This window comes from Myotis yumanensis, unplaced genomic scaffold, assembly GCF_028538775.1.
Source record: "Myotis yumanensis isolate MYYU_CA2020_CCGP unplaced genomic scaffold, mMyoYum1.0.hap1 SCAF_3, whole genome shotgun sequence".
Lineage (NCBI taxonomy): Eukaryota > Metazoa > Chordata > Mammalia > Chiroptera > Vespertilionidae > Myotis > Myotis yumanensis.
The window spans coordinates 13,266,539-13,289,123 of NW_027223754.1; the positions used below are offsets into that span (position 1 = coordinate 13,266,539).

The window sequence follows — 22,585 nt, forward strand, 5'->3', positions numbered from 1 at the left end:
CAAATTTTATCTACATTGTGATTACAAAATTCCCAATATCTGCTAATTTATTCTTATATTATACATACATGTGACTATATATTTATACACAAATAATCATGCACGTATTGTTAACTTATGAAGCTAACAGAATATTTGAAAAATCAGGAAGAGCGATGTCATTGTATGTGCTTTACATATGCCTCTGAAAAACAAGGTCTTATTTAACTATGTTTTACAGTGACCCAAAGATCTGTTTGTAAGTTGAATTTAGTATTTCTAAGTATGTTTCATATAGCTCTTGTGACAGAAAGAGGACCTTTTAACATATTGATCCAAATGAAAAAGCCCTCCACCAGTTTGCAAAGGTGTTTGCTGAAATTTAGATGCTAAATCAACAATTTCCTGGTGGCATGAAATTTTCTTGAAAATTCATTAGGGGGTTTGCCATATTGTACTAGTATGTTTAACAAAACCCAATGAAATCATTCATTTAGAAGTTTTCGAAGGTTCTGTTTCTAGCTGTCATAAGCATTAAAGAAAGGAGAACTTTAATAAATGAAACACTTAGGAAAATTTTTAGAAAATATTCTAAAGACATTTCCAAACCTTTTTTAAAGTTATCTTTTCTTGCAATGAATTCCTTCCAAAAAAAGCAGTTGTTTTCTTATTCATGATTAAAATAACATCCTTATCTTAAAAGTGGCAGTTTAGTTTGTTTATTTAGATGAATATCTTCAAGGCAGCCTGCTGCTGACAGCCATGGTTTTTCCTTCTAATGTGTTTGAGGAAGAATCAGAAAAGGGTGTGAGCTTTGCATTTTCTTGTTACAGTATTTGCCTGCCCTTGCAAAGAATGCAGACTGGTGCAGCCACTGTGGAGGACAGTATGGAGTTTCCTCAAAAAACTAAAAGTGGAACTCCCATTTGACTCAGTGATCCCACTTCTAGGAATATATCCAAAGAAACTAGAAACACCAAGCAGAAAGGATATATGCACCCCTGTGCCGGGCCAGCACAGCCCAGGGTTCTGTGAGCCTGAGGAGGAGCATCGAAGGGTTAAAGAAAAGACAAAGAGAATAAGCTGGGTCTAGTGGATCTCCTGTGCCTGGCTAAGGCCACAGAGAGAGATCCAGATGGCAAGCTGAGCCTTTATTTTATAGCCAGAGGTAAACAAGGTAGTGATCACCATAGTTACAATGTTCTTATGAGTTTCACTTGCTTTGGCAGCACTTGCAGCACCTCCCACAGCCATTAGCTACCCAGATAGGATGTAGGGAGCTTCAGAAGGTCAAGCCAAATGTTGCGGCCAAAGTCAGGCCCTGGTCGCAGAACTCAGTCCCTGGTCGGATGCCATATGTTGCGGCCAAAAGGTAAACTGAGTGGGGGCGTGAAAGGATTAAGGAAAGACAGATAAGAGAATGAAAGCTGGGTCTCGGTGGGACGCTGCTCCCTGATGAGGAGACAGCGCCCACAAGCCATGTCTTTATTTTATAGCAGATGTCACGAGGCAAAGCAGGGGCGTGATCACGTTGTTTACAGCATTTTCGTGAGTGAGCTCCAACCCTACTCAACTTCATGCACCTGAACTCTAGCACAAGGCACGTGGGGCTACGTGTTTGGACCATAGGTTCAAGCTTACAACCACAGCCGTTGGCTATAATTGTGCTGGGAGAGCCCTGACCTCCAGCTGGGACTTGCACGTGTCAATGAGAGGACCCTGTCCTTTCATTAGTCCGAGGCTTGAACCTGGCCAAAACACCATAACCGCGCCCCACACCTAATTATGCTAAGAGGGCTGTGCCCTCTAAGCTGGGACTTATTTGTGGCTTTGCCAACAGATCAGTCCGAGGCTTAACCCTATAGCCGCTCCCTACACACCCCTATCTTCATAGCAGCACAATTTACAATAGCTAAGTGCCCATCAGCAGATGAGTAGATTAAAAAAACTGTGGTACATCTACACAATGGAATACTACGCTGCTGTAAAAAGGAAGGAACTCCTACCATTTGCAAAAGCATGGATGGACCTGGAGAGCATTATGCTAAGCAAAATAAGTCAGTCAGAGAAAGATAAATACCACATGATCTCACTCATTTGTGGATTATAATGAACAAGATAAACTGATGAACAAGAACAGATCCAGAGACAGAGAAGCATGGGTCAGACGGTCAAAACACAGAGGAAAGGTAGGGGAGGGTGGGGGTGAGGGGGGGAGATCAACCAAAGGACTTTTATGCATGCATATAAGCATAACCAATGGACACAGACACCAGGGGAGTGAGGGCATGAGTGTGGGGAGGTGTTGGGGGGACAAGGGAAGGATAAGGACACATATATAATATCTTAATCAATTAAAAAAAATAATCCATGGTCTTCTTACAGGACAGTTTGTAAGACCTTCACTGGTAGTAGTGGTTTTAGGTTAATTAAAAATAGATAATATATTTGGGAAACTGGGCCCATCTAAATTAAAATACTAGGCTAAGAACTCCAGGATACCTTATGATCCAGGTCTACCCCATATCCATACACTTGAATCGTCAGGTCATTGCCTCTATCCATTACTACTGAATCTTATTTCTTTCCTTATTTTTAAAAATAAAAATAATTTGCTAAATGCTTAGAGGAAACCAACCATTCTTTAATCTGTAATTTTGTAGAACTGTGCACCTTTGTTACAGCTCTTACACTTTGGATTTCTGTATTTTACACATCGACAAAGTATAAAGTTTTCTGGGGCTAGGGATTGATTTTTGAATTCCAATAAAGAGCACAGAACTTGTATATAGATAATGATCAACACATTCTGTTAAATTAGTGAGTAAATAAATGGCTTTGTTCCACTCAAATATAAAAACTAAACTATACTTCCTAATAATGCAATTGTATCTGATTTCTGTAGGTACGGGTCCAATATGGCTGAATGAAGTATTTTGCTTTGGAAGAGAATCATCTATCGAGGACTGTAAAATCAAACAGTGGGGTGTGAGAGCCTGTACCCATGCCGAAGATGCTGGAGTCACTTGCGTTTTATAATGTACTGGTGACCCGTCGTGCAAAATTGTGCAAGACCCGGGACCCCTCCCCGCTTCCACCCCCTGCACCTTGGGACCACCCCGAGTCCCGGAGTCCCACCCCGCATGGCCGGCACACCACGGGATGGCCCCAAGTCCTGGAGTGCCACCCCGATGCCCCACCTCCGGGCCATGTGGAGCGGCCGCCGGGCATCACCCCTGTGGCGCACATGCAGGGCTGAGGAAACCCTGGCAGAAGCTGTGCGAAGTGGTGTCCGGGACCCCCGCCCCCCCACAGGGCTGCAGGAACCCTGGCAGAAGCCCTGTGGAGCGGCTGCCACCCCCACCCCCGCTGTGCGCACATCCATCTTGTGACGGTGTTACTGTGTGAGGGTCAATTTGTATATTACCTCTTTATTATATTGGATTATATTTCATTCACATTTATGAAATCGCTGCAAAATTATTTTTATTACTTCTATCCATTAAAATCAGTTTAATGAATATTTAAGAGATTAAGAATATTGCCCCCAAATAAGGAATATTTAAAAGTCACTGGATAAACATATTAACAACCTTCATACTTACTATATGTTTGATTTTGAACCATTTTAACATCTAAGTTGTCAAATGGAATTTTATGATTTATACATTGAATTGAATATACTGAAGTTTAAGGCTTCTAGATTACAAATGTCAGTAATATGGAAATAATTTCAATCAATGGTCCCAATTTATATCTTCACCATGAGATTGCAATTTTTGTCTTCTTTGTAATCTATTTAGTTGATTTTAATTGAATTCCTTTCTGAATAATGAGAAGGTTGAGAAAACTTCTTTGGTGCCAAGTTTGCAAAAGCTTTAATTTGTGCATATTTTTAAAAAAAGAATCTTATCCAGCCATCACAATGTCTGATGAGCAATAACTTGGCTGTAAATGGTAAGTTTTGGTCATGTACAATTTTTATCAGAAGGTTTTACAAGCTCATGTATTAACATGAGAAATGACACAGTTAATAGCATAGTTATCCTATATAATAAAAGGTAATATGCAAATTGACCAAACAGCGGAATGACCAGTCCCTGTGATGTGTACTGACCACCAGGGGGCAGATGCTCAATGCAGGAGCTACTCCTTGGTGGCAGCACTAAGGATGGCTGACTCGGCTACTCCCACTCCCCACAGGGAGCGGGCTTAAGCCATGAGTCAGACATCCCCCAAGTTCTCCAGGCTGAGGGACCCACCCCCCACCCTGAGTGCACAATTTCTGTGCACTGGGCCTCTAGTTAACAATAATAACGTGGTTGTTTTACATGGTAATGTATTGACAGTTTTTTTTTTTTAAGTATATTTTTACTGATTTCAGGGAGGAAGGGAGAAGGAAAGAGAAACATCAATGATGCAAGAGAATCATTGATCGGCTGCCTCCTGCACACTCCCGACTGGGGATAGACCCCTCAACCCTGGTGTGTGTCCTGACCTGGAATCAAACTGTGACCCCATGATTCATAGTTCGACACTCAACCACTGAGCCACATGGGATGGCTGTATTGACAGTTTTTACTGAATCATAAAATTAGTTGAAAGTAGGACGTAGGAGAAAAGGCACAGGCCCACCTTTGCCAGATTGTGTGTAAATAATTGATGGATCAAAAGTGTCATTTTTAACATGGAGCTCAGATTGTTATGCATTTAACTTAAGTTGAATACTTACCTGTTGGAATTCTAATATACTGTGTTTAAAATGTAGATGCATCTCCTTACTCCATCTAAACTAACAGCATGCTAATGTCTTAAGTGAAGAAAGAAGTGTCAACTATCCTGTGTTTTTCCATGAAGTCCCTGCCTCCCACCACTATGCTGGGTTTATTTTGCATCCACATAGCTATGCTCGAGCTACATTTTCCAACATTCCCTTTCCTGCATTATTCTTGCTGTCAGGGACCACAGAAGACATGTTGTGTGGGATTGAGAAACCGTGTGTAGCCGCAGCCATCGGTATCTTTACACTCAGAATGTTGGGCAGGGGCCGCAGAGCACCGACAGCACACACAGTTTGTCCCTGCTCTGCTGGCTGACCTGGTTTACCAGACAGAAATGCCTGTAGCTCCCCAAGTCCCCCAGGTGCCCCCTTCCGTGTCCCATACTCCTAGGCCAGGTGCATCTTTAGCTCCCTGGTGAATTCGCTGCCTTCTCCTGCGGCCACCGGAACCAGCAAAGCTGGAGGCAGTGAGAAACTAATGCAGGTTCCAGAGCATCCTCATGGCTTCCATTTTGTCCCGGCTGTCTCCACGTTCATGTCCATCTTCCTTGCTAAACTGCGACCCTGCTGAACTCGGAGGACCCAGCAGCAGGCATAAAACCAGCAAACATTTCTTAGACTTAGTCAGCAACCCACATGCACAATTGCACAGGACCTGATGTGTTGAAGGGAATAAAGGGAGCGCTGCTCTGCACCGGGAGACATGAAGGGCCTTAGACAGCAAAGTGGACAAGAGAACATGGGGCATCCAATGACTGCATGAGCTTGATATTGAGACTCTTCTAGTTTATAAAGAAATGAGATTATTTTTAATTATTTTGGCTGTTTAACTGTGCTTTCTGAGATTGAAACACAGGGCCCAGATTTTTAGAATTACATCAGGTATCAAACTCTTCTACTGTAGGTTTTTCTACAAAAATGTCAAGTACACAAGTGATTTTTAAAAAGGAAAGATACTATATTATTGTTAATAACTCTAGAATTGAATGTGACCCTTAAAGCTCTTTGAAGTTCCCTGAATGAAAAACTCTATTATACTCCCAGCTAGAGTAATTTTAGGTAACGGAGGAAAAAAACAGACTGAAATACATTTGTTAATCACCCATTAAGAATCTCCCTAGGGCCAAGTAAGTTCAATCAAACCTGTGAAACATTCCAATTACCTTCAGAAAAGTCTTTGATGCTTCATACTTACCATAATTCCCTAAAAAGACTGATGCAATTAATGACATAAATTATTCTTCTATTTGCTTTTGTTAAATTCATAAAACAATCCTGTTCTAAAGGTTCAATGAGTAAAGTGAAAACAGCCACTATTCTGAATTAGGGCTTATAAGGGAAGGCAAGCTGGCTTTCAGAGAACCAATTTGTCTGATATCCAGGTCAGCTGCCAGAGTGATCAGAGGGTGAAAAGGAATAACCTGAGAGAGTTCAGATTAAAAATAAAAAATAAAAAAACAGGAAGGGGGAGAGAAGGGAGACGGGAGAGGAGGAAGGCGGGAGGAAGGAGGAGAGGAAGAAAGGACTGGAAAATGGAAGAAAGGAGATTCAAGGAATAACCAATTTGCTAATTGTCACTTTACCATGCGTCACAAGTTCTGCATTAAAAGGTAGGCCAGTTTGTGATATTTTTAAACATCTTATACTGAAGAAGTGAGGTAGCAAATTAATTGGGGGAAAGTGACTTGGGATTGTAGTAGGGTTAGACAGTTCTTTTTATGTTAATAATTCAAATTCTAAAGTTGACTTCCTACTCAAAGCAGAGTTTTATTTTGTATCACAGGTAGTAAGGGAATCAAGGCATTTAAGAGAACCGGTTGTCGTTTAACTGGTTCCGACCGGTGGCTGTGTACTCGAATTATAACTGAAGTTCACCGCCTGTAGACTTATGTTTATGTAGAGACAACAGACCAAATATTCCCTGTGCTAGGACACGTCTGCCTTATTTTTCATTTTCAAATAGAATCACAATGTTATCAGCTAATCATTAACATTGAGAAAAGTTATATTAAGTTAAAGCAAATGTATAACATTCTGTCTGTGGATTATGCTTTTCCTACAGAGACAAAAACACACACAAAAAACTTAAGTAATTCATTCTTATTTCCTTTTTTAAAATATGTTGTATTGATTTTTTTACAGAGAGGAAGGGAGAGGGATAGAGAGTTAGAAATCTCAGCTGCCTCCTGCACACCCCCTACTGGGGATGTGCCTGCAACCAAGGTACATGCCCTTGACCAGAATCGAACCTGGGACCTTGAGTCCACAGGCTGACACTCTATCCACGGAGCAAAACCGGTTAGGGCTCATTCTTATTTTCTAAGTATCTTCTCCATGGACAGGAGAGCAGCGTCGTTTCACAAAAAGGCTAATATTGATCAGACAGCCATGGGAGGCGGTCAGTGTTCTGCGCAGGCGGCGGGAGACCCGGGTTTCTGTCCTGTTTGCGCCTCTCGCTTGCTGCGTGTGCTTTAGGGAAGTCATTTTACCTCTAACCCTCAAACCCTAGCAGACAACATGGGAGCGTGACTTAGTAACCCAGGCGTAACGGCGAGGACCAGAGGTGAACGTCAAGAACCAAACAGAAGTCAATTCATTTTCTCGTATCCGTAATATTTACTAGCCACGCCCACATTTGATAATGTCAATGCAAGTAAAGAAACTGAATTACGTTGAAGTTACTTTTGTTTTCTAGACCGTGTTCTTTTCATTTTGATGTGACTTTGAGGCCCTCACACATTAGAGCTTTATTGGGGCTAAAAATGGGATAGTGCTCTCTAAATTTCAACGGGAAGGTAATTGTGTATCCAGAACTTTTCATTGACCGGGGTCCTTAGGGAGGGAGCATGCTGTGTCACTCGGGGTAGTCTGTCAGTGAAGAGATGATTACCTTTGTAAGCAAAAAAACATAAAGAAACAGTAAGGGGGGCATTCCCAAGGCTGCCCGGGGTACGTGGCTTGTCCAGTGCGGACAGCAGCTCTCGGCCTCCCTGGGCGTTCAGAGAAAGGAAAGAGGCGGAGGGAACCAGGAACGTTCACAGACGGATCCTAAGTGGAGCCGCAGCAGAAATCTCAGGTCAGAAAGCAGAGGCGGCCCAGGTGAATCCGCTTCCCTCCGCCTCCCAAAGCTCCAGTCCTTTACTGGGTGCTTCTCTCTCTCTCTCTCTCTCCATCAATGCTCTCCTGTCTGCACTGAGTTTTGTTTTGTTTTCCTCTCCCCTCTCACTTCCCAAAAGGCCGGGGGTTTCATTTAGACGCTGTTAGGTGACACCTGTTAGGTAACACCTGTTAGGTAACACCAGCTGGTCCTGGAGAATGCCAGCCAGGACCTTGATGCAAACCCCTTGCTCGTGCAGCCCGTCAGCCATACCTGCCACAGCACCATCCTGGTCGGTCAGGCTGCGGAGTGTTACTGACAAGCAGGAAACCAGAAAGAAAGAAGAGAATCCTCGGCCCTTCTTGGGAAGTGGTTATGACCCAAAGAGAGAGAACGTGGTTTGGCCCCGAGGGGATTTTTATGTCAGCGCCACAGAAGGATGAAACCAACAGTTTGTAGAAGAACAGAAACTCCAATATAGGAAGTTTTAATTGGATTTAAGAGGCACCCTAACACCATAGACGGGAAAGTAGTATCTAGCGAGGAGGGTGGCTAGAGAAAAGGTGGTGATCTGCAGGCTTGAGGGACTGGCGATGCCTAATACCAGGCAGCCGTTTAGCTGGATAAAGGGCCTCTTTCAGCTGAAAAGGATACTTCTCTTGATCCATAGCAATTTAGAGCAGGTCACAGAGTGAGGATTGAAGGGTCAGGATGCCCCTAATGAAATTAAGCAAGCCAGGAACACAGTCTGTGCTTGACGATGTCATCTTTAAAACAAGATATTTACATCTCAACTCTCTTAGTTCACAGTGTCACTGTTGTGATAAAATTAGATTGATCTGAAAATCTGTGTAAGCTGCATAATCTAATGTTTAAGTTAGATGTATTATTATTGCTATCTAGGAAGAAAAGGTGAGAGAGAGGCTGAGGAAATGCCTCTAGTTTATACTCAAGGAATGAGTCTGGCTTAGTATAATTTTGACTATGGAATTAGATGTGTGTAGGATGAATTTTAATATATGGTAATATGATAAGTTTCTTAGTAGTTTTGATTAATCATTTGGGCAAAATTGCCTTGCTTTATTGTATAATTCATGTTATGACATTGCCAGGTGCCAGCATAGTTAGTAATAAAGTCTCTGCTTTAATTTCCATATTTTTCTTAAAAGGTTTATGCAAGGTGCACCTTGGCGTGTAAGAGGCACAGTGTTCCGAGGAACATTTTAGGGAAAGAATTTGGGGCACAGGCTGGACTCCCCCCTCACTTACCGGTCACTCCTGTTCTTAGGTCTCCGGGGCAGGTGTGAGTTTGGTGCTGGTTCCACCACATAGAAGTTTAAACTCCATAAGCATCAATCAATGATCATCAATTTTCTCATTGTGTATGTGGGAATAACAAAAGTACTTACAGGTTTGTTACTAAAATTAGTAAAATAATTTGAGGACAATTGGAGGTATGCTGGTGTTATATAAGAATCATTCAGAAGGGAGGCTTTCTCAACATTGAATGGCAATACTTAGGGGAGCTTTATTATAAGCTTTAGTGACGAGGACAATGGGCAGAGTTCTGTATGCCCAGTTTAAATCTTGGATGTTGAAATTCTAGCTCCCCACTCCTAAAGTCTTAAAAATATACTTTTAGCCCTGGCCGGTGTGGTTTAGTGCTTAGAGCATGCCCCATGCACTGAAGGATCTCGGTTCAATTCCTGGTCAATTCTGGGTTGGGGCATGTCGGGGAGGCAACCAGTAAATGTGTCTCTCTCACATCAATGTTTCTCTCTCTCTCTCCCTCCACTCCCTTCCACACTCTCTAAAAAGCAATGGAGAAAAATATCCTCTGGTGAGGATTAACAATAAAAACAAACAAGTACTTTTGTAATATGAAAGTCCACCGTAGAATGCTAATTTAAGAAGTTCATCACTTTGAAGGATTATAAATGTATCTTTGTAGTAATCAGAAGTTTTTAAAGATCCAGATATATATATACACATATTAATGCCAGATCCATACTGAATAACAAAGTGGGAAGATAAGCTGCGTAGAGAATTAGAGAATTGTTTTCCCTTATGGTCTAGAACAGGGAAGTCTTGTAAAATTAACAGATTCCTTAAATTTACATTAAACAGATTGATTTCTCTCTCCCCTCCAGCGAAAGAGGCCTAAGACCCTTCCAGTCTCTCCAAGAACTTCCCTGGAGTGAACAGTCAGAACAGAGGGTTTAACCTGGTCAATCTGAGACTCCCGTTCCTCCTCCTCTACGTTAGTTACATTTAGGGTTCATACTCGTGTCCCAACTATGAACCCTAAATGTAAGTTTCTTTTCCTGCACTGCCTCTTGGGCACTGCTGAAATTCCATTATGCCCAAAATACCACAGACACAAACCGAGATTCCCAATAGCATGAGCATCTCAGGACCAAGTATTAAATGTCCTGTTGTCCACCACGGGAACAATCTCATTGGTTGATTTTACTTCCCCTTTGCTTCTCAGTTCCCTACCTCTCCTCAACCCCTTCCCTATCCTCCCAGGCTGTCAGTTAGCACCCAGTGCCTAGTAATTGCTTGAGCATCACAGGTCTTCATTTTATGCTTTTCACTATGTCCATGACTAAGGAGTCTTACTTTCCTCCTTCAAATCTACCAACAGACCGTGACCTAATAGTTATCATTCTCTCTAAGAAGATCTGTCATGCGCAACTAAAACAGTATTTCCCCCCATCTTATGGGCTCGTTTCAAAAGGAGAGCATTATCATACATTCACTAAGAAGTCACAATAGGCAGGCATATAGCTACATACTGTGGGAAAAACAAAAGTGAATAAGATATAACTGGTAAATAAGAGGTGAACAGGAAGAACCACCATGGATCAAGAGCTATTGAGTTTATGATTCATAATCTGCAGAAGGCTCTGGCAAATAAACAGTCTCTGTTATTTAATGACTCATTCTGGTCAGTTCTTGAAACAAGAGTGAACCCGTGTAAGAAACCCAATCCCCACCAAGCAGGTGTGATCTCAAATCATGAGCACAGCTGTAATCCTGGTATCCATCCTGTTTCCTGAGAATGCTGCGTCCCTGCGGCTTGCAAAGCTGTCTTCTTATTACTCCTGCTGCACAGGTAGCCAAAGCACGGGATGTTTGCCTCAGTCCTGATTGTCACAGGGCTTCCTGCCTGCCTGGAGGGCTTCCTGGGACCCTGTCCAGCTTGCTAGTGTCTTATGGTCCCAAGTAGCCCATGCCAACTGGGTTCTCTGGTCCAGTAAACCCCAATGTATCTCTTCTCATATCAAGAGAGACCAAGAAAAACTACGCCCCCTTCTGGTGTTGTGACTTATTATTTTACCCAATTAAAGTACCAGCCCTGCTTATGTGCCCTAGTCAGCAATCAGAAGGGGTGGAGCTCTCTTTACCCGCTGCCTGTCTCTCTTACGCAGCCAACTCATCGATCCCATAGCATCTCTCCAGCTATCATTCCAACATAGTTCAATTCCTTTATCACTTTATTCCACTGGTAATGTGAGGCATATTATTACAGCCCAGTGCTTCTGAACAATGCTCCATTTAGAAGGTAATGCGAATAACTGCTACTTCATGCACAGAATTGTCAATAGACCATAAAAAGGTATTTGTTCATATAAAGTATCAGTCATTGCTTTCCTATTGTACCCTTTAAGTACCATTTTGATATCCCTGTGCAGTAATAATTTCATTTTTGAACTTTAAAATAAGTCTTTAAATGACTTGTGCATCTGCTTAGCTTAGGAGGCATAACCTTCCCTGAGTCTTGATGCCAGGGCATGTGAGCTGAGCTCTCTGGACATTTTCTGACTTTTCAAGACACATTTTAGAAATTAAACCTAATGGAAAACAATTTCCAACTTAAGTAGTTGAGAGAAAATATGATAACGTAGTTATAAAACATTTTTTATAGCTAAGTATTCTCTCAAATAAGAATGATGGCATCCCTGAATCAGTAGCTTTTATAGACTGCAAATAGAAGAAACTGGAAATTTAAAAAAATGTTGTAAAATAGAGAAAGCTGTTGATTTTCCATCATTTGTAATATTAGAGGATTTATCAAGAAGGAAGAGTAGGAGAAGGTGAAGGACACCTCCCCTCCCGACGACGGACAGGGCACAAGGGACATAGAATGGGGCTGGCTGAGAGATTTGTCAATATTTAGTTACACACTGTGCTGAGGCATCTGAAATGATGCAGTAAGATGGCCCAGCTTGCAGATTGAACATAGAAATGAGAATTTAAGTGCATGCCATGCTAGGAGAAAAGGCACAATGGGAGGAACACAGCATCTGGGTTCAAATCCTGCCTCTGCATTCAATGAGTTTACTACTTGTAATCTTAGGTAAATCAGTCAACCTTCTTGGACTCACTAGTCTTATCTATCATATTAATGTAATAATTACCGAGAAGAAACATGGCAGTCTTCTAACTCATTGGCAGCCTCGCTAAATGTGGTACAGAGCAGACCAGTGATCCGCATATGTGCTCATCAATAATAGGATTGAGGCCTCCAGAGCAAAGGGAAAGCAGAGAGGGGACTAGCAAGAGGATAGACCTGTTGAAACTGGTGTTAACAGTGCACTAAAACAGATGACTCTGGGCCACCTTGGATTCAGGCAGAATCCAAGTGGAATGAGCTACGTCACCCCAAGTGTGGGGAGCCACCTGGGGTGCTAGCCTTCAGCCTTGGGACAGGATGAGATACAGAGCTCTGCAGTCATGGGGACTGGACGCACAGCGCCCCACAGGAGCCAGGAGTTGGAGCTGCTGCCGTGTCCCAGCTTTAACCTAACAGAGGCAGCAATCAAATTCTAAGAGATTTTTCTCTTCCTCTGCCTGGAGGTTAGGTTGGTGCCCAAACTAAAAACTGTTTTGTCATTAGGAAGAAGAAAGAGATACTTACTCATTCTTGATTCCCCTCATAGATAGATGAACAAACTCATCTGATAGTTCACCACATCCTTGGAAAAGGGTCTCCATGCTTAGGGGCCCACTTGTTAGGAGGTGCCTCCTAGACTCTGTTACCTGCAGTGGCTTCCTGTTCAGACAGCTAGGTTGTGCTGAAGCTCCACCTCTCGAATTTCAGACATGTAATTCAAAGGCTCCGTCTCACTATGATAACTCTCAAAACAAGGCTAATATGTTGAGAAGCTGAGAGACTGGCTCTCGAACTGTGGTTTTTTAATTCCAGGTTTACTAGATTCATTTGCCATCTCTGAGCTCAGTGGTTCTATTCATTTCATTCCTGAGTGTCTCTCTGCAGGCAGGAGTCTAGAGTCCTGCTATTTCCCATTTATTATCTCTCCCACCTGAACCTTAGCAATGGAGGGTGATGGAAGATGGCCAGTGTGGTTCCCTATATCCAGAGGGAGTATAACCCAGCATGGTCATGATACTCACTCTTTCTGCAGCTTTTCTATGTATACATTACATAGGAAATAGCATGAACAATTAGATCCTGGAGTAGTCCAACACGTATATGAAAGCGTGATATATGGTTGAAAGTTAGAAAAGATATTCTCTGTTATACTGAGAAGACATGGTAAAAAATGAAATCAGTTCCTGGTGTATATCAAGCACAAAAATCAATTCCTAGTAAATTAAAGCTCAAATGTTTAATGCCAACCTGTAAAACTAGGAGAAAAAAATAACACAGGAGGATTTCCTTCTAACTTCCTTACAAGGAAATATTTCTTGAATGGGACAAAATACATAAACTACAATGAAAATATTGATGAATTTTCTACATTAAAAACTTTTTAAGAATCTAAATACATAAAACAGAGAAAAGAAGACAAGGTAAAAATTGAAATAGGATATTGTAATACAAATAATAAGAAAATAATTAGTTCTCATAAAACAAGATCGAAATAAAATAAAATAGAAAAATAGACTTAATAGAAAAACGGGCAAAATATATGACTTAGCAACTGACAGAAAGCAAGCCAAGTAGTAACTAAGAAAGCTAAACCACAGTAAGGAATCATTTAACTGTTTCCTGCCTTGTATGACTCACCTTAAAATGCCTCATTTCTCCCAGCCCCATTTCTAAAACTCCATAAATATCCTTCCTTGCTTTCTACCTTCTAAAACACTTTGAAAACAATGTCAGTGTTGTGTTCTTTTTTACTGCAGTAAGTTAATAAACTCTACTTGATTAGCAAGTTATTCAGGTGATCTTTCGTGCAGTCAGCTAAAGTATATTTCATTTTTTATATATTTATTTTTCATTCAAAATTGAAATTTTATTGGTCTGAGGATAAGTACAGATATTTCAATTTGTACACAATTCTTAACAATGAATATACTATATTTAGACTAAGAGAAATACCCTATTGCCATATATACCATTATAAATAAATCTCACAAAAATATGATTGACTTAAAAACAGTAATACTAAACAAAAACTACTATAGAGAAATACAGTTTACCTCCATTTATTTAAAATTTAAAGAATGCAAGTAAATAGAAGTTATTTAAGAATTTGAAAAATGGGGATTGAGAAAAATGGGATTGCAATCAGAAAACATTAAGGAAGTTGGAACTATGTTTTTAATGTTTTAACTTGGAAGATAGATGTTGGCCTCATAGGTGCTCATCACATTATTTAAACCTTTTTGCAATTTTAATTATTTTCTAAATTTTAAAGATAAAAGTAATATAGGGGTACACTATTTGAAGACAGTTGTTTTCAGAGGGGATGATAGTGTCAAATGGTGCAAAGTGTTCAAAATTTAAAAAGTAACATGTGTCCTTTGCATTTTAGGACCTAGTAAATTTTTATAGACTTGGAGACAGGAGAGTGGAGTGGTAGGAATGGAGGTTGAGAATAGACCGGAAATCGTGGAGGTAGAGACAGGGAGTATAGACAATGTTTATGAAAGATATGTTTATGCCAACTGAACATTGTTAAACTGTGCCCAGTCCAAAAGCAACACACCATGAGAAGTGTATCTTGCATACTTTTCTTTGTGTATTCTCCTGTCACGCTTCAAGCCAACAGACACTGTAATCAGTTCCTCTGCTGAGAAGCAGCAGAAGCACAGGAATTTGTAGTCATGCAGTTTGCATTTTTAGAGACCTTAATTGCCTTGACTACAGACTGCTTTACATAACTACCAAACAGCCAGAAAAGGTCAACCGGATGCGTACCGTGGAATACATTTACCAAAGCGTTTGCATTTGTTGACTCAGCTTTAGGGATAAGAGGCAAAGGAGAGCTGGAGAGAGAAATATCTAGGAATCAAAGAGACAAGAGAAAAATGGGAAATAAAACCATATGAGAAGAGAGGATTAGGGAAAGCCTTCCTCAATTTGCAAATACTGACTCATGAGAACATATTTAATACTTCCATTGCCTTCAATAAGTACATTCACAATTAAAAATGCCTTATCTGTGAACAACACATTGTAAAACTACATGCTCTCTTCTTGAAGCAGCCAAGCTCCAGTATATAACTTAATGCTGATGTTACTGGCCATGTTGGCTCTCAGTTCTTGAGTTTCTTATATATTTTGGATATCAGTGACAGGTGATTAATGGAATTAGTGGGGTGATAACATTTTAAGGTATAAACATTTGGAACCACTATATTGTACACCTAAAACTAATATAACTAATATGATATTGTATACCAATTATACTTAAATTTTTTAAAAACTAGAAAAAGCAGGGGAGAGGGGGACAGAGATTGAGTGTTCTTCATGAATTTGCTCATGAGTACTCTATATGAGTTTTATGGAATAACAAATGAAATGTTAGGTATGACATGGTAATCAATCTATATCCACCACCCCATAAAGACAATAAGAGATCCCTTTTGGCCAGATTCCCTTGGGTGTAAATCTGTATCAAAGGTTGTGTTCTATTTAAGTGTGCACTAAGGGAGGGTGAGAATCCATATCAGCCAAATCTCCCACCTGCATTCCTAACAGTTTAGGACTAAAGAGTTTCTATACTAGTATCTCTAAGGACAATATAAACAACACCTCCTCAGTACTTGGGCAGAATATTAAAGTCTGCAGGTTCAATGAAATCTTAAAGCATCATCTTGATATACTGTTCTGTTGTCTGAGTCAATTAGTGCCAATATTGGCTGCTGCCCCCAATGCAAAAATAATGGTAGGGTCCAATGTCTTATTTCTAGGGAGTCCTGTCAACTTATAAATCTTTGTATACTGGTTTGTACATGGGAATAATGCAATCAATGTTTGGCAATTAAGTGAAAACCATGAGTGAGAATTATTTCTGGAATTCAACTTTTAACACAATATCAATTTATATGAGCGTATAATTTTGGATGCAAATTGGTATCTTTGCTGGCAGTTCCTTAAATTTTAGAAGCCTATTGCTCCCCTAAACTCTATTTTATTCTTTAAAAAAATCAATTTCCCTCCCTTAAGTTATGCTAATATTTTAGCTGGAAATAAGGTCCAGAATAATGGACCACGTTCTGCAAATTTTATAAAGTGTGAGAATACTAGCTATTGAAAGAGCTAAAATTTACCTGACTGGTTTGAATGATATTGAAACACTTTCCTTATTCTTCTGTAACTTGGAAAACATGTTTTCAACTTTTTATAGTTGAAAAATATTGACATTATTTAGAAGAAAATTTTAAAGGTATTTTTCTCAGAAATAATACCAATTCCTTTTATATATATATTTAAATGTTTTTATTGGTTTCAGAGAGAGGAAAGGAGGAGAGACAGAAACAACAATGAAAGATAATCATTGATCAGCTGCCTCTTGCACACCCGCTACTGGGGATAAAGCCCACAACCCTGGCGGCATGGGAATCAAACCATGACCTCCTGGTTCAAGGATCAACGCTCAACCACTGAGCCACCTGGCCAGGCTCAATATATATTTTTTGTCTTACCTGTATGCTTTTCTTATTTCTCTAGTATCTCTGATTGATTTATAAGGTTTTATTTATAATTTATAATTACTATTTTTTAGTTCTAGGGTTACGGAGGTAAATTTTTTCTTCTTTAGGAAGAACATATTTGTTGGTTTCTATCTCTGTATAATCAAAGCTCACTTTTAAATTTCCTCTAATTTGTTTCAGAACTTACTCCTTTCCTATAAGAGTCAATCCTTGAATTCTTTAAAACTGCTCTCATCAGAATGAATTATTTTTTTCTCTCTCTTTCCTTCTTTCTTTCTATGCTGTTTTGCTCCACTTTTAATAGCATTCGTTTCTTCTCTCACCTATGCTTCTGTGTATTTCCCTATACTGCATTATAATAACTATTTGAAATATAGCCCTCTTTGGGGCAGATCACCATTTATATACTGGAAAATATGATTTATGTTTTAATCTACTTTCCCATTGTTTCAGGGAGCTATTTAGCTCCTCCTATCACATAAAATTGAAAAGTTTCATAGCAAATGAGAATAGAAATTACAAGAGAAATAAGGAAATAAGATAGGTAAGCTTATAAGAAAATCTACTTTTCTGGGTTATATATTAAATGTATTAAAGGAGTAGAAACACATTTCTTATCAAAATACTTAACCTTGATGGGACATTTTTAATAATGAATATGCCAAGTAATATCTGAGGGCTTGGGGAACTAGAAAAGAACAGCATACATTTCATGCTTCCTGAGTGCTTACAGTTTACTTGTGAGAAAACCTACAACACAAATAATTGCACCAGAATATAAGATATAATGCAAGGTCATATTTGATTAAGAGGCAAATAAGTAGAGTAACTTATCACAATTCTAAGTCTGCAGAGGAGAATGAAGTTTTATTACAAAGATTATAGCCTTGATACTATTGCATTAATATATTGTAAAAACTCTCAACATAATAGTGCAAACTGACCTATAAGTTAAAAAATTTATGTAAATTTTGGAGCCAATAGCTCTTATTGATTATTAAAAACCAGTCATCTGATACAAAGGGAGATTGGAATGTTTGCAAGAAAAGTTTGAAATGTTTGCAATTTAATCGTAGACAAAATAATCACAAAATATGTGTGTAAAATGGCAGTCTTTTTTAATTTAAACTTTTATTGTTGAAAGTATTACATAAGTCTCCTTTCCCTCCATTGACATCTCCCTGTCTGTTCCCCACCCCCAGCACATGTCCCCACGTTCCTACTGTCTGTGTCCTTTGGTTATGCTTATATGCATGTATGCTTATATGCAGTCCTTTGGTGGATCTCTTACCCTCCCTCCCTCACTCTCCCCTGCCTTCCCTCCAAGGCTCTACAGTTTGATCAATGCTTCTATGTCTCTGGTTTATGTTGTTCATTATATTCCACAAATGAGTGAGATCATGTGATATTTATCTTTAACTTAGCATAATGCTCTCCAGGTCCATCCATGCTGTTGCAAATGTTAAGAGTTCTTTCTTTCTTTTTTTTTTTTACAGCAGCATAGTATTCCATTGTGTAAATGTACCACTGTATTTTAATCTACTCATCTGCTGATGGGCACTTAGGCTGTTTCCAAATCTTAGCTATTGTAAATTCTGCTGCTATGAATATAAGGGTGCATACATTCTTTCTGATTGGTGTTTCTGATTTCTTGAGATATATTCCTAGAAGTGGTATTACTAGGTAAAATGGGAGTTCTATTTTTAATTTTTTGAGGACACTCCATACTGTTTTCCAGTGTGGCTGTACCAGTCTGCATTCCCACCAGCAGTGCACAAGGGTTCCTTTTTCTCCACATCCTTGCCAGCACTTGTCCTTTGTTGATTTGTTGATGATAGCCATTCTGACAGGTGTGAGATGGTATTTCATTGTCGTTTTGATTTGCATCTCTCAGGTAATTAGTGACTGAGCATGTTTTCATATGTCTCTTGGCCTTCTGTATGTCCACTTTTGAAAAGTGTCAATTTAGGTCCTTTGCCCATTTTTTGATTGGATTGTTTATCTTCCTTTTGTTAAGTTGTATGAGTTCCCTATAAATTTTGGAGGTTAAACCCTTATTGAATGTAACATTGGCAAATATGTTCTCTCATGCAGTGGGCTCTCTTGTTGTTTTGTTGATGGTTTCTTTTGTTGTGCAGAAGCTTTTTATTTTTATGTAGTCCCATTTGTTTATTTCCTCCTTAGTTTCCATTGTCCTAGGAGCTGTATCGGTAAAGGTATTGCTCTGACATATCTGATATTTTGCTGCCTATAGATTCTTCTAAGATTTTTATGGTTTCCTATCTTACATTTAAGTCCTTTATCCATTTTGAGTTTATTTTTTGTGTATGGTGTAAGTTGGTGGTCTAGTTTCATTTTTTTTGCATGTATCTATCCAATTTTCCCAACACTATTTATTGAAGAGACTGTCTTGACTCCATTATATACCCTTAAAATGGTAGTCTATAATAAGTATTTATCACCATTTAGAGCCGGAGATTTGGATATGTACCTAACTGCTCAGTACCTGGTAGTCAGGGGTGAGTAAATACTCAGTTGGGATGCCAGACGCAAGGGGCCAGTCTTCACGCAAGGAAGAAAATCGAAAGCGGAATTTAAGCCATTGACTAAAATTATAGATTAGCAGAGTTTGAGGCAAAGGTCGTCAGTAAGGGTAAACCATTTCTACTGTTTTCTTTTTTTACAATTTTCTGCAATTTTCCACTTTTTCTGCTAAAGCTGCCAAAGAGATGACTGCAATTTTGTATGTGATGTGCCACAGTTTTTGTAGGGAATTGATTAAAACTCACTGGCAAATATTCTGAGCTGCCCCACGTCCACTTGAAAATGGACCACAATCACAACAGAATAACTGAGATCTCCCTCAAGAAGCAGCGGGATGCCCTTAGGAAGCATGCACAGATTCAATGCCTTCATTCTGGTATTACTTTAGATCCCCCCACTTGCCATAACAGGTTTTGATAACACAAATTGGATGCACTCAAAATATATGCTGAAGAGAGGTGACTGGACCGTTGAGCAGATCCTTGCTAGAGGCTCAGGACCAGCTGTGACTGGATCCCCACAGACCACCCATCTCCTCTTTGATCAGTGCTGGGCACACAGCCTGCCTCCAAGGGGTAAGCAGTCAGCACCCTCCTGGCAGGAGATGCTCCTGGGTTCACAGTTTCAGGCTATTTGCTTATGAAATTATTTGAGAAGGGATCATAGATAAGAGTTTTTGTTGATAAATTGCCTTGAAGGGTCTGTAATCCACTTCTATGATAAATGACTTTTGGAAATAGAGTAAGCCACTCTGTTGACTCTCTTGAAAACCCTGTATGGAGTTCATTGCCTGTAACATAAAATTCACAGTGCCTACCATGGGATGGAGGGCCTTTAAAAATCTTCCCTTACACCTGCTTCTTGCCTGCCACTTCCTCTCTGTCTACTCATGATTCTACGAACACCCCGAGCATTTTCATATCTCTGTACACATTTTTATTTTCCCTCCTGCTTGAAATGTCCTCCTCATTTCTCTGACAGACTCCTAAAAAATTAATACTTGAACATTTTCCCAATTCTTCCCCTCAGTCCTTTACCCCTCTGAGGAACTGCCCCCTTCTTTCTCTGGGTTTTCCTGTAGCTCCTGTACACATTCTGCTATTGCCTTATCAGAGCAGCACTGTTTTAGTTTGACCTTCTCATGAAAGAACTGTGCTTGTGCTACTGGAACCAAGGGTGACTAGCATAGAGTGGAAACTTATTCAATAATTATAAGAAGAAGCAACCTAAAGAAAGGATAATGGAAAGAGAGAAGGAGGAAATAGAGAAATGAGGAAAAGAAGGAGGAAAGAAGAAAGAGAAGGAGTGAGAGAGGAAAGAAGTGAGGAAAGGAAGGGAAGGAATAGGGGAACTGCAAATTAGAAAATAACTCACCAGCCATTTGAGTGAAATAAACATGTGATGACTCATCAGAAAATAAAAAACCCAAGCTCAAAATGTGTTGACTTATGAAGTAGAGAAATCGGAAAGTAGTTGGTAAATACCTACAAGAGATGTCAGGGCAGGTGGTACCTAGTCAATAAATGTGAGATTGACTTTATGAAATTTGAATCCAAATTTTCCTGTAGTCAAAGGGACCAATTAGTAATTAGTTAAGCTTTTGCCAACATTAATCTACTTTTATTAGAATCCAAAGTAAAAATTGGGCCACTGTCACCAGAGACAAAGAAAAAATGTGAATCCAACTAATTCTGAAATAAACAACCTTGAGAAATATCTTGACAACTTGTATCCTTGACTGTCTTGTAAGACCCAATTATGTATATTCTATGCCAACCACTTTTTAGAATTTTCTGCCAAACATGGAGTGATGAAAATGGAAATAATAGGGTATAAAAAAGGAATAGAAAAGGAAAAAGGCAAAGATACATTACCCTAATATATGTACATCTATAAGTTGTTTATTTAAAGTACTAAATATATGAAACCTGTATTGGTGCATATCAGGAAAGAAAAATATGTCAAGTCCATTTGGTGAATGCAAACAATTTGCATCAGCATATTTATTGTATTCCAGTAAGTTTTATTGTATTCCAGTAGCTTTTATTTTCATTGCCTTGGACTGAGGGCTTTATAGTACTACTAGAGGCCTGGTGCACGGAATTTTAGGCCTGTGGGATTGGGCCAAAACCATCAGTCAGACATCCCTCTTGCAATCTGGGACTGCTGGCTCTTAACTGCTCACCTGCCTGCCTGATCGCCCCTAGCCCCTCTGCCTGCTTGCCTGATTGCCCCTAACCACTCTGCCTGCCTGATTGCTTCTAACCACTCGCCTGCCTGCCTGATCACCCCTAACCACTTCTGCCTCGGCCCCCATCACTGTGGCTTTGTCTGGAAGGAGGCCCGGAATGACGGAAGGTTGTTCAACTATCTGGTCTAATTAGCATATTATGCTCTTATTATCATAGATAGTGTCAGATTAACAGAAGAAATATATTTGTCTATCAATACAGATGATTACTTATGGATTAATTTTGTTAAAATAGATTTATTTTTTATTGATTCTTTTAATCTCTAATCTGCAGTCCCCTTCTCAGTTTTTATCTTAGGTACCAAAGTGACACACTTTATAGAGCTTGATTCACCAGGGTGTGTATATCTTTAACCTTCTGTCTGTGGTTAATGTGGTGTCTTAGTCCAGCTCCCTGCAATGGGTCTGGTCATATTTTCCCACTCTACCAAAATATAATGACATTTTTGCTAAGTTGTGGTCATATTTAAGAAAGGAAAACAATGAAAGGTGAGTGATAATGCTTGTTTTCCTCCTTTCTTCTCGTTCAGTTCTTTAGCCTTTCAGTAGGTTGGGTTGGGAACAGGCAAGACTGAGCCAGCTGGAAGAAAGAAGCTTGACAGGCAATCTGAGCTACGCAAGGGGAGGGAATTACTTCTAAAACACCTTGCTGCAATTTTCTGCCCGGCCAACACAAACTTCTGTTTAGAAGCCTATTTAGGAACCACATTCTGTTTCCAACATTTTCAAACAGCTGCCTTCTTCTTTAAAGAAGCCGATCGCTAACAACCAGTTCTGGAAACTGTAATAGCTTATGACTGTCACTGGAATCGCTGTTAGTGGACCGTTGATGGCAGGTTTTAGACAATTCTCAGGGACCAAACAAAGCAATACCTTAAGTATTATTTATAACGCTTCTGTGGATATCTCTAAATTCAATCTGTTCTTTGTGACAGATGTTGCAAATAGTTTTATCAAATTATACTGTGAAAAACACATTCCACACCGGCAAGGTCTCCCTGGGAATTAATTATTTTAATAA

The 22,585-nt window shown here is 39.7% G+C and overlaps 1 protein-coding gene across 1 annotated transcript in view; it reads left to right on the forward strand.

Annotated features, from left to right (window-relative positions):
* Positions 1-3,471, forward strand: part of MSR1 (macrophage scavenger receptor 1) — a 77,139-nt gene extending 73,668 nt beyond the window's left edge. The window contains exon 10 of the mRNA XM_070408296.1: positions 2,885-3,471. Within this exon, the coding sequence (XP_070264397.1) occupies positions 2,885-3,018 (134 nt within the window). The 3' untranslated portion in view covers positions 3,019-3,471. The remainder of the gene's footprint in view (positions 1-2,884) is intronic.
* The last annotated feature ends 19,114 nt before the right edge of the window (positions 3,472-22,585 follow it).